At 41.1% G+C, this 15,778-nt stretch overlaps 1 protein-coding gene across 3 annotated transcripts in view; it reads left to right on the top strand.

Moving 5' to 3' along the window:
- The window catches only part of RAPGEF4 (Rap guanine nucleotide exchange factor 4), a 391,851-nt gene that overhangs the window by 97,639 nt on the left and 278,434 nt on the right, over positions 1-15,778 (top strand). The window contains exon 1 of one of the 3 annotated variants that reach the window (XM_027772910.1): positions 1,500-1,791. The exons of the other annotated variants lie outside the window; for them this stretch is intronic. Coding sequence (XP_027628711.1) covers positions 1,780-1,791 — 12 coding nt within the window. The 5' untranslated portion in view covers positions 1,500-1,779. Of the gene's footprint in view, positions 1-1,499; positions 1,792-15,778 lie in introns of those variants that run through there. 3 annotated transcript variants of the gene reach the window in all.

Genomic DNA, 15,778 nt, shown 5'->3' with positions numbered 1-15,778 from the left:
GAAAGAGATTAGAAAGATGCTCTTGGTCAGATGAAAGATACTGCTGAAAGGCCCTTGAACCAGCCCTGCCTCCTTGTTTCAATTGTCTGAATGTCATTCTGGCAAAAAAAGATGTTCTTTACTGTGAGCCGTTTTTGAGCATGATCAAAGTCAAATACATATTTATTAATACATTCTTTGAAAATTTAAGGACAGCAGTAAAATTACAGAGCCTTTAAAAATAAATGCAGTAGTTTAAATTTATAGTCTGACCTGTGTCACACGAAAAGTGGTTTCTTAGCAGTAATTGTTATCCAGGAACCTGTCAGCACACTGTTGTGATTTTATTGTAACCAGGGCGAAACATGTCACAGAGAGCCATTGTTTGGATGTAATGATTGGTATAGTAGAGTTTATTCCCTAAATGTGTCTGTGGCCTCAATAAATATCGTTAACTGACTGAAAATCTATTTCATGCTTCATGAGATATAAAACTGAATAGTAAAATAAGAAGTAAGTGCATGTATCTGCCATAGAAAAAGAAAGTGATTAATAAACCGGGGTATGTCCAGGAGTAGGGAACACTGTTGACGAAATGTATTTACATCTATCTCTATTCTTTAATTTTCAGAGTGTTTTCTTTTTCCTATAAGATTCTACCAGATATGTTGGCAGCTGTGAAACGTAAAAGCTTTTTAGTTATTTCTGTTTACTGCCTCTTTTAGAATACAGATGGGAAAAAGCCTTTTTCCATTAATAATCTTTCAAGCCACTGTGAGAATAAGAATTGTTGAAGCGACAGCTCAGTCTTTGCTGATATGCTTTAAAAATCATATTAGAATAATATACCTTCCAGACGCATCTGTTTCTGCTTGAGTAGGTTTGATGTTCCTATCTGTCTGCGGCTGTCAGAAAAATGAAAGCCCAATCCTTAAAACATAATATCTCAGAACGTAAATATCTCTAAAGTCCTTTGCGTGGGTTTTACAGCTTTACTTAGCGTGCTAACAATTTCAGGTTGTTACACTCTTGCATCACTGGGAGGCTTCTGGGGTGGACCGATGTCCCAGGTGAGGGTGTATTGTGCCCCTGGATATTGAGGGAGGACTGCAGGACCATCCACAGAGGGGGGAGCCCCCTTCAGCATGGTAGTGCACCAGACCCCACAGTCTCATCTCAGGAACGACTGGAGCCTAAACGCCGAGGGCTTGAGTTCTCCCAAGTCAGAAGCCTTGCTTTACTTTTGGCAACTTGGGGACTTGTACTGTAGGTTTACTTCCCAGGCCAGAAATTTGCATCAAAGGGCTAAGAAAAATACGTCCAAAAATAAACATGAAAGCCAAGACTTCATGCCAGGAACTCCAGCCACACACATCCTGTTGGCTGGTTCTCTTGTGTCTCTCCTCTCAGTTCTGATTCTTTTAAAGCAAGCGGAAGCCTGCTCCAATCCCTTGGACCTCAGGTCTGCACTGAGGTCTTGCTCCTCTGTCCTCAGCCTTTTCCATGGCGTGGTGAAATCATTCAGATAGAGAGAGGAAGGGAGTGAAGTTACTAGGAGCTAACTAAAGTTCAAAATAAATAAAGAAGAAGAAGAAAAAGAAGGAAGTCTTTTCTTACTGCTTTTGACTGCCTGAGCTTCCCTGGAGAACCATCAGCTCCATTTCCTCTCTGTGGACTGAGTTATACTCAGTAATAGATGCAAACAGGGAATTATCAGCGATGAAGGTGCATTTTGCTGTCCAAATAAAGGATAGATATTCACTGGATGTCTGAGGACTTTGAGAGACGGGAAAAGGACGTATGCTCTACCAGGTCAGAATGGATCTTTTGAAATTCTTTAGTGAAAGGTGGGAGAGCAGGGGAATATTATATGTCACAATCTGCATCTTAGAATTCTGCTCAACAACCTCTCTGGATTTTCTAATTATGTTCCACCAGACCTAGATATGTATCATGGCACTAATATAATTTGATTTCATCTTTGTTTGTGGGGTGTGGAGGGGGGATGGGGGCAAATGGTAGCTCATCTTTTTCTGGTAGTGAAAGATGTTTATTTAGCCTGATAATCTGAAATGTTTGGGGAAGATAAAACTAACTGTTCATAACTAGGTAGAGTTACATTCGCCATATCAATATTAAATACATGCACTTATCTAGTGACATATTTGAATGATATATATTAAAAATGAATTTGAGGCAAGGAAACAGATCGATGGTGATGGTATTTCCCCCTCTGGGTAGGTATCTTGCCTGTAGCTCTCAGCCTGTATGAGTCCTTAGTGTTTATGGGAATTCTGTACATTATTGATAACCTGAAGCCCTGCTGGCTCCTGAAGCTATGATCTCACTATTTCTCAGAAGATGATCAGGGGGTCTGAACAGATCAAGGCTTAGATGGCAGGTGCCAGATGGCAGTGGCCAGTAATGCCCAGCTGCTGCTTGGCAGGCCTGTCGGCAGGGTGCCGTGACCAGTAGTTGTTTCCATTTAGCTGGTGCCCCTTTGGGTATTCATTTCTGGAGTGTGCGATGGATCCTCAGGTCTTTTAGTACTTGCTGCTAACAGAGGTTCCAAAATGCTTCCCCTGGCTGTGCATTTGCAGAGGCTGCGAAGGCCTCCTCTCACCTCTTCTGCGCTTTTATCTTATGGGGGCCCTCTTCACACACTTGGCTGAGTCGGCAGCGTGCCCTTTTATGTAGTCACTCAACTCAATGACAGTTGAGGCTACTTTCAAATTTTCATCTCTAAGAACCTTCTGTCTGTGCAGTAAACATTCTTGGTTCCCACCAAGAATGGTGGTGCAAAATGCACCATGTCCGTCTTTCTGTGGGTTACAAACTGGAAAATGCTCTAAGATGCAAGTGGCCTTCAGAAAGTTCATGGCAGATGCATATTATGAGAAACTGCATAGATTTCAGGTTTTTTTGTGTTTGTGTTTGTTTTTGGTTTGTTTTTGTTTTTGTTTTTGTTTTTTTGCACTAAGGGAAACTCATGCTTCAATTCCATTTCCCCCCAGGCTTTTTGAAGTCGTATTGAAGGACATGGGGCAGGGAGGGCAGGGAGAGATTCATTTCCCCGCCTCGTTTTGTCAAAGACAAAGAGATCGGGTTTTGAATTCTTGTGTGGCAGACAAGGCTGTGTTTGAGCATCCCTAAAGGATTGGGGTCAGTTAACCAAATGACAGTGTTTGAGGCAACCTTGTCCCTAGGGGCTGAGCACACAGAGGCTGGGCAGGGCTCCGTAGCCCCCGCGGTCCTGGGGTACTGTACTCTGCGTCCTCTTCAGCCCCGCCGCCGGCAGGCTCGAGGGAGCTCAGCCTGTCCTCGCAGGGTGTCATGTGTGGTATTTCCAAATGCCTGGTTTTGTTTTTTGTTTGTTGTTCCGTCATCATCTGGAGAAATCCGCTCTGAGGTTTAATGGGTTCCCCCAGGCAGAGGCGATTCTATTATATAGTTGGGAAAACTTTTAAGAACTTGAGACTTTCAGAAGGAACTCGTGGTGTGGGCTGGGGCATACTGTTAAGCTCTTTATGTGTAGAAAGCCCTGTGGTCATGGGACTTTCCTGCTCTTGTGGGGCCACATTCCACGCCTGCCTCACTGTCTCCAGACTGCTGTGAGAGGTTAGGGCACAGTCACTGGGACAGAGGGTCTGACACCAAGGAGGAGCTGCAGGAGATCCTGTCACCGAGTGAGCCTCTCTGAATTTCTGCAGTCGTGCATGCCCCTTTTTGATCTCACTGACCTCGGTGCTTTGAGCTGTCTAGCACAAACCAATAAATGCAAGACAGACCTTCCAAAGGCCGTTGGTGTGGTCAAGTGGTCTGGCCTGAAATTCCAATCTATTCCTGGTTTAACCCGACTTTAGTGGATGACTTTTTGCAAAGTTCTCCAGCTTCCTGGGCCTTGTTTTTGGAAAACAGAGATACTTTTACTTAAATTCTGCCTGGCTGACGAGAGTGTCAAAGGTCACATTGATCTATGACTTATGTGCCTAATGATTTGAAAACTTTAGTATCTCTCTCTCCTTTCGGTCTGTAATTTGAAGAAGGCAGAGCCCTAAGTTCTGTGACTGAAATGGATAAAATATAGGGCAACAGTGCCTATTGTACCAAATATATTACTTGGGGACAAGCAGTTAGTGTAATAGCTATGTCCCTGGACTCCCACGTAGTCGACAGTGGTTCAAGTCCTGGACTCGGTGGCTTAAACTCATGCTAAGTGTGTGTGCATGCGTGTCCAAGATCCTGAGAGGAGAATGGAGGAGAAGGAATTGTGGTGTGGCCATCCTCCTGGGGGGTGATTTCTCGCTTTCTGTCTCTCTGTCTCTTTCTTTCTGGCGAGCGTACATGCCCTTTAGCAAAAACCTCTCCAAAAAAGAGAAAAAAACAAAAAATAAATATATTACTTGGACTAGAAGAAGAACTTTTTGTATCTTTCACCACTTCTAGTTATAGTTCTTTTTGAAAAAATAATATATTTTAAATTTATTTATTTTACATTCATTCACTGTATATCATTGGAGCATAGAAAATGAGTTTTCTTATCCAGAATACACTGTGTATTGGCTCAATCAAGGATATTACCATACATGTTATCATCAACAAATAATTTTCCATTTCTTGTTTCTTATATTTTTTCCCCCCCCCCGATTCCCTCCCTCTCACCCTCTGCCATTTCCTACCTTCCTCTCACACTGTCTCTGATATCTATGGTTGCTTTCCATGCCTTTTCTTTTTTTTTTTTCACATTTTATTGATTCAAAAAAGATTTTAGTTAATCTACTTTCAATAGCAAGTACAGCTGATATATATATATATATATCCATGAACAAAAGTCTGACTTTAGGCATAAACTTCAGTGAGTAGAATGAACATACTATAAAGTAGCACCTAGCTGGGGCTAGATTTTAGCTTTGTCCATATCCGTTTTTTGAGTTTTTAGTATTTGCCTACTGCTTACACAGAATCCTAACTTTTTCTAGCTATAGTTCTTAAAACTGGTCTAATAGGAGAATTAACTGGGAAGCTTTTTAGAAATGCCAATGCTTCACTAGCTCAATGAAACTAGAAGCTCTAGAAGATGGAGCGTGGGCATCAGTAGCTTCTTAAAGCTCCCCAGATGTGTCTGTTGGGCAGCCGGGACTGAGAACCCTGTCTTTGAGCAGAGAGCTTTGGTACTCCACTGTGTCCCTTTGGGCTTGCTTCTACACACATCTGGCTGGCATCCTTGCCTCAGCCTAAGGCCCTGATCCTATACGCCTTACCAGTGTGTGTTTAATTTCCTGTAACTTTTGAATTTACTGTAATTTTTCTTTCTGTCAGACACTCCACTTCCAAATTGGAGTGTCTGCCAGATTGAGGTGATAATGGCAGTCAGTACTTTATGTATGTGAGGTTTATTTAAGGCTTTATGAGTTAGGGGTTGCCTGTGTGGTCTGCTTAATGAAAGTGTGAAAATAAGGTGCAAGATCACCCTCAACTCCCACCATCTTACAAGCTCACCTTTTCTAAGCTGTCAAAGCAATGGTGTCATCTCATCTTATGTAGTTCCTGGGAAACTCCACTGTACCCTTCTTAGAGATGAGAGGGACAAGGACCAGCAGTTGGCATAGTGGTTATGTCGCTGGACTTCCACATAGTCAACAGGGAGTCCCAGACCCAGTGGCTTAAAACTCACACTGGGTATGTGTGCATGCGTGCCCAAAATCCCAAGAGGAGAATGGAGGAGAATGGATTGTAGCATAGCCATTTTCCCTGGGGTGTGACTTCTTGCTTTCTGTCTGTCTGTGGTGAGTGCATGCATACACCCTATAGCAAAAATCTCTAAAAGAAAAAAAAAAAAAAAAGACAGAGATGAGAGGGAATAAGGCAAGGAACATGTTATTATGAGGAATTTTGAAGCCACAGATTCTCTAAGAATTGTGGGAGCCCTCAACTGTCCCTGCTCTATACTTCGAGAATTACTGCTCTAGGATAAAGCCCCAGAATAATTAGCTATACTGTTGGGTCATCAGGAAAGTCATGACACATTTTTGCATTAAAAAAACAAAAAACCAAAAATATGTCATGACTTTCGTGACAACCCTAATAGTTTTATGAATATGACATTTTTTATGATAAAATTCTTGGGTGGCCCTATAGTATAGCAATTAGGTACCATGCAGAGAAAATGGATACCACATGGCTGACTGGGATTTGAGTCCTGATCCCCTGTCAGCTTCAGTCTAGGCACAGGATTGCAGAGTGACTGGGCCCTGCTAGGGGGGTGCTTTCTTTCTCATTTGTATGAAAACATAATCTAACATTAAAAAAAACAAACAAACAAAAAGACAAACAAAAAAAACCAGGGGCCAGCAGGTGATACTGTGGTTAAGGCATTGGACTCCCACATGACTGACTGCAGACTGCAGATCAAGTCCCGAATCTCATGACTTGCTTTCTTTCTTTCCCTCTCTCTCTCTCCCCCTCTCTCTCTCTCTGTCACTCTCTGGTGAGCACACATGTCCTGTAGCAAATTAAATAATAATAATAATAATAAATAAAATTAAACAAATAATTCTTTAAAAACAAACTTTTGACTCTTGATATTTTTTTAATTGTCAGAGGGCATATATACTCACCAGAGAGAGAGAGAGAGAGAGAGAGAGAGAGAGAGAGAGAGAGAGAGAAACACCTTGCAGTGGGCATGGTCACACCACAATTTCTTCTTCATTTCTCCATCTTGTTGGGATGTTGGGTTTGCATGCACATAGACCTGGGGATTAGAACTTCACTCGGCTTTGTGAGATCCAGCTCCCATAACCACTAGGCTGTGTACCTGGCCCAACTCTTGATAAAATGACTATGTTTATTTTCAGTAGTTTTTATTCTGCCTCCAAGAGTGTTTGAGCATTTCAGATGCATTGGCCTTGACCAGCACAGCCACTGTGTACACACACACACACACACACACACACACACACACATATGTATGCATGTGTATGTGTGAATTGCAAATATAATATAATTGCAGTATAATTATTAGATTATTGAGATGCTTAAGATTTTTTTAAGCTATTTTTAAAAAAGAATCATTTACTTAATTTTACTTATTATTATTATTGTTGTTGTTGGGGCCAGCAGTTATATCACTGGACTCCCACATAGTCGACCACAGCTTAAGTCCCAGACCCGGTGGCTTAAACTGCTCATGCCAGGCATGTGTGCGTGTGTGCCCGAGATCCTGAGAGGAGAATGGAGGAGAAGGGATTGTGGCATGGCCATCGCCCCTGGGGGGGTGATTTCTCGCTTTCTGTCTCTCTGTCTCTTTCTTTTTGGCGAGCACACGTACCCTATAGCAAAAACCTCTCCAAAAAACTTATTGTTGTTGTTATTATTTTTAATTTGACCAGAGAGACAGAAAGTGAGAAAGCAAGCTGCCAGTTCCAGGACTCCAACTGTGGTCAGCCATGTGGGAGTCCAGTACCACAACCACCATGCCACCTGCCAGCCTCATTTAATCTATTTTTTACTGATCATATTTTCTCTTTCAGGATATACTACTCATACATACACTGGCATTTATTTACCAATGTATATGACTGCTTTATTTGATCAACACATTACCCCTGTGTTGTCATTTCCACAAATATTTTATTTTTGGTCTACTTATTTTTTATTTTTCATAATATTTTATGTATAAAATTTTAAATCCATTAAATGCACCATAAATCTGGCGATTTTCATAATGTAAAACCATTTTGAAGTTTGTTTCATAAAAGTATTATCTAACTTTAATTTGTAGCCAATTTAAAAAATAATGTAAGTGATAGTGTATTTTCGTCAATGGTATTGGCTATGTAAATTGAAAGAGTTTTAGGGCGAGATTGTGGGCTGGTAGTTAAGGAACTGGATCCAACATGGCTGACTACTTGGTTGGAATTCCAAACCTGGTGGCTTGAAAAACATTCCGGACACATGTGCATGTATTGCCAAAGTCCCAAAAGGAGGGAGAAATGGAGAAAGTATTGCAGCTTGGCCATGCCCCACAGAGTGGAGGATGCTTTCTTCCTCTTCCTCTTTGTCTGTTTGAGGTGATCACACATGCTCTCTAGCAAAAATTTTTAAAAGGGTCTTAAAAACTTTTTTTTTTTTTTGAGAGGTTTTTGCTATAGGGCACATGCACTCTCCAGAAAGACAGAGACTCATTCTCCTATTGAGTTCCTGGGCACATACACACGCACATGTGCCCAGCATGAGTTTAAGCCACTGGGTCCAAAACTCGAACCGCTGTCGACTTCATCGGAGTCCAGTGATGTAGCCATTACACCATCTGCTGGTCCCAAGTTTTAAAAACTATTGCTTTTTTCTTTTGCTTATAAAATGTTAAATATTCTTATGAATCTATATATTGTCTGCAATTGTGTCTCATAATTTCTATGTGAACCTATTTTAGGATCTGTGACATGATTTTCTTATGAATTGTTTTCTGTATATTTGCAGCATGATCTCTGATTGTCCTTTCTTTGAACACTTGGGATTCTGTGAGATCCTACTGAGATGACTGTGAATCACTCTAGTTCTTTTGTTCCTGCTCATACTCCACCCTGTCTTGTTAGCATTGCTCTAAGCATTGGGTCTTGGCGAAACGTACCAAGGAGTAGTGTTGTGTTGTTTTCTGAAATCAATAAAGTCAACCTGTCTCTCTCTCTCTCTCTTTTTTTTTTTTTGCATCCATAATTTTTCTCTCTTTCACAGTCTAAACTCATATCTACCTCTTTATAGTTCTGGGGAAAGTACAGAAGCGCTTACCAATAAGTGTTAATGAAAATCATTTTTCATTTTTAGGCCTTTGCTATTTGTTGTGGGTTTTTCATTTATTTGTTTGGAGGATATTTTTGCTGATACTTAGCTTTGTTTAAAGTTCATAGAGTAGCCTAGTACAAATATTCTGAAAAAAGAAAAAAACCTCAATAACATTTGTTATATATTATTTCCATTAAAAGCATAAGACAAATTGGAAAAGGGAAAGCTAATAAAATGTTCAAATATTGTATTTAATAAAATATATACTTACTTAGCAACAACAGTTGTAAACTGAATACCATAAACTATTAGGTTGTTGGGAAAATCAAGACATTTTTCCAGGTTTTTCTATACAAAAATGCATCATGACTTTCTTGATGACCCAATATATTTGCCTATTTAATTATTTTACCAGAAGGTGTGTGTGTGTTTGCGAGAGAGAGAGAGAGAGAGAGAGAGAGAGACAGGGAAAAAGAGAAAGCAGCCCCCAGCAGGGAGTGATCACACCAACATCCCTTTTCCTCCCTTTCTCCATCCCTGCCACTTTTCTAGCTGTGTTGACTTTATTAGTGGGCACACATATTTTTATCAATCTAAATAATGTCATCTAACATTAGTCGAGCATCCCCTAAAAACCAGGCACCGTGCTAGGCCTGGGAATGCAGAAATGAACAACTTGTAGCCCTCGGGGGGCTCACAGTCTAGTACAGATGAATGTCATCATGTACCCCATAATGATGATTCAGTCAATGATGGACAGAAAAGGGCTGGATGTCCTCTGCCCCACCCTGGGCCCCTCCCCAGCTATTTTGGAGACTAGCTATGTGCCTGCTTGCTGTCTTGTTGCAAACCTTCATACTAAGCCCAGAAATAACCAAGAGATACAAAGGTCTGTTTCTTAATGAAACACCCCCTAGTGGACCCCTACTCTAGGGCTGCTAACTACGCTCCTGCCTGGGCCTCCTTCATCTCAGTCTCTTTCCTGGGCCTCCTTCAACTTAGACTCCTTCCCGTCTCCACCTACCACAAGACCCAGCCCAAATGCGGACTCCTCTCATGTCTCTGAGACAGATTCCTCCAGATGAGGCGAATGAGACCAGGGAAGAATGATGACAGCCCAGTCACTGTTATCTCCCAGCAGTTTATTTTTAAAACCTAATCTGTTTGTGAAGGAAAGGCTGGGAGGAGGTTGGGTTTCCTCCTGAGGAGAAGAAAGTCCAAATGTTCTAAAGGAAAATGATTCTAAGAAAAACAGGTGGGCATTGAACCTGGAAATACATCAGGGAAGGGGGATCAGACAGGCCAATATTTGTGATCACTAAGATTTGGGGAAGATCATGGTCCCTCCACAGGAGGCCAAGAAAATGGGGCCAAGAGGTTCTGGGTATGAAGAACTTGGAGCACAAGGCCAAATGTCTCTTCGTAACGGACCCAGAGGGAATGCAGACCATTAGGGATGCCCAGGAGATACATTTGGTTTCTCCCGCAGGTCTTTGTCAGTGGGGCAACTTGCTTTCACTGGCCAGCATGGCAAGAGTTCACCGTAATCATCAGGCCTGCGTCTGTGGGTCGCTGAAGGTAGAAATGCTCCCGTCCCTCATTTCATCTCTGTATTCCCCAGGACTTGGGGGAGTGTTCTCTCCTCCCAAGCAGAAGGAAGGTGGCCCCGGAGAGCATCCGCTCTGAGGTATCCATGACATGATTTGTCTAACAGCCGGTTCTGATTACAAAATGTCACAGTTATTTGACTTTTATCTGAACATGGTGGATCTCTGTGTGTCAATAACAAATAACAAGGCCAGCCACGACGGTGCAGTGGTAAGGAGGAGCTCCAGTTGCTGAGGGTGCACGGGAAGGTCCCAGGTTCGCCTACTGAGGTCTCTCTGTGCATTCTAGGTGCACGCGTGCCTGCCATGATGCTGGCTGGCTGAGACCATGAGCGAGGAACCCTGCCGGGGACCTCACTGTCTCTGTCTCTCTCTTTTATGGATGAAGTAAATAAATTTAAAACAGCAATCTACTTTAAACTAATGATAATAGATTAATTTTATTGGTCACAAACTAAATGCCAGGAACCATTTTCCTGTTTTTACATTTATGACCTTTTTAATAGCATGTTATTACTAGCTTAGTGTGAAGAATATACACTAGCTTATAGACCCAGAATTCAGTTATGGGAACTTATGGAATGAAAATAGCTTTAAGTTTGTTTAGGAAGAATGTAGGATTGGGCCCACATGTTAGTTTTCCACCTTTTAGTGATACAATAACTCATTTAATTGGTTGGCAGATAGGTCTACATGTAGAATTTCAGAAGAGAGGAATGGTTTATTTATTTTTAAAAATATTTTATTTTATTTATTATTATTTAAGTTTTGTTATAGGGCATGTGTGCTTACCAGAGAGAGAGAGAGAGAGAGAGAGAGAGAGAGTTTTTTTTTAGAGAGGGAGAGAGAGAGAGAGAGAGAGGAAAAGTGAGAAAGCAAGTGACTGGATTTGGTACCCCTGAACTGTGGTCGGCCATGGGAGCGTCCAACACCTTAACCACCACACCACCTGCTGGTCCCAAAATAAATGGCTTATAACAGAGCTTTTCGTCTGGGATTCATGACCCCTGGACTAGCTATTTAATCTTTGACATTTTTATGTGTGTGTGTGTGTTTTTTTTTTTTTTTTGAGAGATTTTCACTGTAGGGCACGTGCGCTCGCCAGACAGACAGAGAGAGACATAGAGACAGAAAGCGAGAAATCACCCCCCAGGGGGGGATGGTCACGCCGCAATCCCTTCTCCTCCATTCTCCTCTCGGGATCTTGGGCACGCACGCACACGCGTCCGGCGTGAGTTTAAGCCATCGGGTCCAGGACTCGAACCGCAGTCGACTACGTGAGAGTCCAGCGACATAGCCATTACGCTAACTGCTGGTCCCGCTGGACCCTCTTTTAAAAACAAACAAAACAGGGATCCAGCAATTAGCGTAATGGCTATGTCGCTGGACTCCCACGTAGTCGACCGCGGTTCGTGTCCCGGACCCGGTGGCTTAAAACTCACGCCGGGCGCGTGTGTGTGCGTGCCCAAGATCCTGAGAGGAGAATGGAGGAGAAGGGATTGTGGCATGGCCATCCCCCTGGGGGTTGATTTTTCACTTTCTGTCTCTCTGTCTCTTTCTGTCTGTCTGGTGAGCGCACACGCCCTATAGCAAAAAAAAAAAAAATCCTTTCAAAAAAAAAAAAAAAGAAAAAAGAGGGTCCAACATTTTATTCTAATCCCGTGGGGGGTCTGTTATCCCTCAAAAGATTAAGAACCATTTCCAGACCAGATTATATATCTGATTGCCCCTTACGTGGGAGAATACTGATCATTTACTCCCCGTGTAACACGTGTTTATGGATGCATGATGGTGAGAATGGAAATAGAAAAAGTAATTGTCCATCAAGACTTTAAGATTCTAACATTGATGTCTCAAAACTCTTTTTGTAGTGGGGGAAAAAATCACTAGGTAAGTATACATGTAGAGGATATTAAAACAAATACTTTGCAGAAGGAGGCTCTACCAATGTTAATTTAAAAATAAATATTTCTAATTTATGGATCCATTGCCCCTCTTAAGTAGCTGAGTTCATTTGGGCATTTTGTACACAGTTCCAGAATGTTTGAACTATAGTAAGACATATTTTTGTAGTAGTTTTGTATTCTCAGTGCTTATCTTCCTCCCAAAACTGTCCACATTTAATAATGCCTGTAAAGCTAACTGGACAACTTCAGATAATGGTACTTTTAAAAATTAGCCATGATATGCAAAGCAAGAACACTCTTTGTTTTTCTTTTTAAAGAAATTATTGGACCAGCATTTGGCTTGGTGGTTAAGGTATTGGACTACCACATGGCCAACTGCAGTTAGAGTCCCAGACCCAGCAGCCTGAAAATCACGCTGGGCGCATATGCAGACATGCTCAAAATCCTGAGAGAAGACTAGAGGAGAAGGGTTTGTGGCATGGCTGTCCCCCCGACACAGGAGTGATTTTTCGCTTAACCTCCATCTGTCTGTTTCTATTTCTCTGGCGAGTGCATGTACCCTATGGGGAAAAATATTTCATTTATTTACTAATGAAATATTTTATTTATTTACTAGGTCATGCATGTGTTTGGTAAAAATACAACAGGGGCATGTAATAAAATGTATTCCGTTTATTTACCCTTGCCCAAACTACCACTGCTATCAGGTCTTTCTGCAGAATGTTATATGCAGAATATTCTCTTTGATTTGGGGGCAAGACTTTTAGAATTTCTATTTAACTCTCTCTTTAACCTCTTGAAAAGGATAAAAAACTTTAAAAAATTAAAATCTATCAAGACATTTTGAATAATAATTTTCATGCAAACTGACCTTAACACACCCACCAGGGTTTTAGTCTTACTTGTTCCTTTGGACTGTTTACTATTTTACTAAGCCCTAGCTACTTGAACCTGTTAGCTGCATTGACATTTTAAATCTGAAACTGTTATTGCAAAATGTGACTTTTTAATAGGAAATCCCAATTCTCTTAGTTGGTTATTATATTGCTAACAGAAATGCCTCAGACTTGGACTAGCAGGTGGCCTGAGTAGTGGTTGATGCACTGGTCTCTCACAGGGCCGACCATGGTTCAAGTCCTAAATCTGGTGGCTTGAAACTCATGCTGGACCCATGTGTGTGCATGTCCAAAATCCCAGAAGACTGGTGAAGAAGGGATTGTGGCTAGGCCGTTCTCCTTGACAGGATGATTTCTCACTTTCCCTCTCACTGTTTCTGTTTCTGTCTCTTTCCAGTGAATGCATGCATCTTACAGCAAAAACTTTAAAAAAAAAATGAAGAAGAAGAGAAAAAAATGCCTGAGAATGGCTGATTTTTTTTTTTTTTTGGAGAGGTTTTTTGCTATAGGGCGTGTGTGCTTGCCAGAAAGACAGATACAGAAAGTGGGAAATCCCCACCCCCCCACCCCCAAGGGGGATGGCCTCACTGCAATCCCTTCTCCTCCATTCTCCTCTCGGGATCTTGGGCACGCACACACATGCGCCCAACATGAGTTTAAGCCACCGAGTCTGGGTCTCGAATCTTGGTCAACTCCATAGGAGTCCAGTGACATAGCCATTACGCCAACTGCTGGTCCCTGAGACTGGATTAATTTATAAAAGTGGAGATTTAATAGTTCTGGTGCTTGGGAAGTTCAGAGACATTGTAAAATGGAGAAAGCAGAACTTCGAGGAGAGCAGATGTGGTCTATATCCACATGGCCTTCTCTACTTTTCATCTCATTCCTTCTGCTTATATACTTGCCAGAACTCAATCGGGAGGGCCACCCTAATGCTGTCATCACACCTCAAAGCCCTGCCTGTAATACCACTAAGAAATTAAGTTTTCACTTAACACCTTGACTGTACAATCAGATCGCAACACAAATTTCTGGGGGGGAGGGGATATCCAAATTCAAAAACATGAGCCTTTGGAAAACAAACCATTATCCAAACCATAACATTAACCAGGCATGTAAGAAGCATTGCAGTATAATTAATTTAAAATTAAGAACTAAAGCATTTGTTGAAAATTCAAACCAATATACATAGTTAATATACATACTATCAAAATAATATATGTAACGTACATATTAAAAGTATAAGAGGTAAATATAAAAGTAATGCCTTCAACTGTAATAGAGTTGTGAGTCATTGGAGCTATGGGATGTCACAGTGGTATCATGCTAATAAATGCAACACGAGAAATCCTTTTTGCATTAATTTTCCAAGAAATTATCTCTGCAAATATCCTCTCCAGATCGTCTGCGTTTCCTGAGTTGATGTATATGTACCAATCAAGGCGAGCATCCCTTGTGGTGTAGATGACCTTGCATCCATGGCCCTTGAGAAAATAAATATTTATATTGACAGTGCAGCTGTCATAAATTGAGTTCATAAAATTGGGTTTGGGTTTTTTAATCTGGCATATTATTCTTGCTTAATTTTATTATGCTGACAATGGTTCCAGTGCCATAAATCAGGGAGAATGCTTACCCACAAATGGAAAAAGGGGGGGGGGCAGAAATAATAGTATGAAATACTGCCTTTGTTTTTTAAAAGTATTTTATCATTTGGGTACCTGTACTCTTTTGGCTGTCAGCTCCCTAGATATTATTATTACTGTTTTAAATAAAGATCTAGAATGACTTAAAGGGTAGCATAAGTTTCATGAAGTTAAAGAAAACTTTTGAACACTCAAAAGTAAGACATATATACAAAATTCAAACAGCACAGAAAGGCCAACTAGCTGATTTCTGGGACTCATTGGAAAATGAAAATGTGGGGCCTTTTGTTCACCCCAGAGGAAAACAGTGTTAATGGTTTTCCTTTCTTCCGTATTTTAAAAATAATTGTTTATTTAATTTTATTTATTATTATTATTTCTTTATTTATTATTATTTACTACAGGGTACACACATTCACCAGAAAGAGACAGAGTGAGAGAGAGAGAGGGAAAGTGAGAAATCAAGCCACTAGGTCTGGGACTTGAACTGCAATAGGCCATGTGGGAGTCCAGCACCCCAATCACCCTACCACCTGCTGGTCCCTTTTCTGTATTTTCTATCTCATCTTGTGATTTTTTTTCTCTTTATTTGCTATTTACTGTTGTTCTAAGTAAAGAAAAAAAATCTTAAAGTTATTAGCATTAATGTACCACATCTCTTTCTATGGTGCAATGCTAAGTTTAAAAGCAAATATAAGAACCTTTAATATGTATGAAAAATTATCAAAAGTACATAGTTTGTATTTCCCAGCTCTTACAGGTATATCTGTTTTCATTCTGATCAGGACGGGGGAAACCATGCACAAAACTGAGGCAACATGTTCGCTTCTCAGTACACACGTTCTACCCGTACTCTGTCTTCTCTCACTGCGAGGAAAGGAGGGGTTGAAAGGAAAAAGAGCTGTGGGTTGCTCAGCCTTTCCTCTTCCTTGAAGTCGTTATTTTCGGCATGAGTGCTTGAT

Source organism: Tupaia chinensis, unplaced genomic scaffold, assembly GCF_000334495.1.
Source record: "Tupaia chinensis unplaced genomic scaffold, TupChi_1.0 Scaffold000314_1, whole genome shotgun sequence".
Taxonomy (NCBI): Eukaryota; Metazoa; Chordata; class Mammalia; order Scandentia; family Tupaiidae; genus Tupaia; species Tupaia belangeri.
Note: the sequence above shows the minus strand (reverse complement) of the source record. Positions and strands in the feature narration are given on the sequence as shown.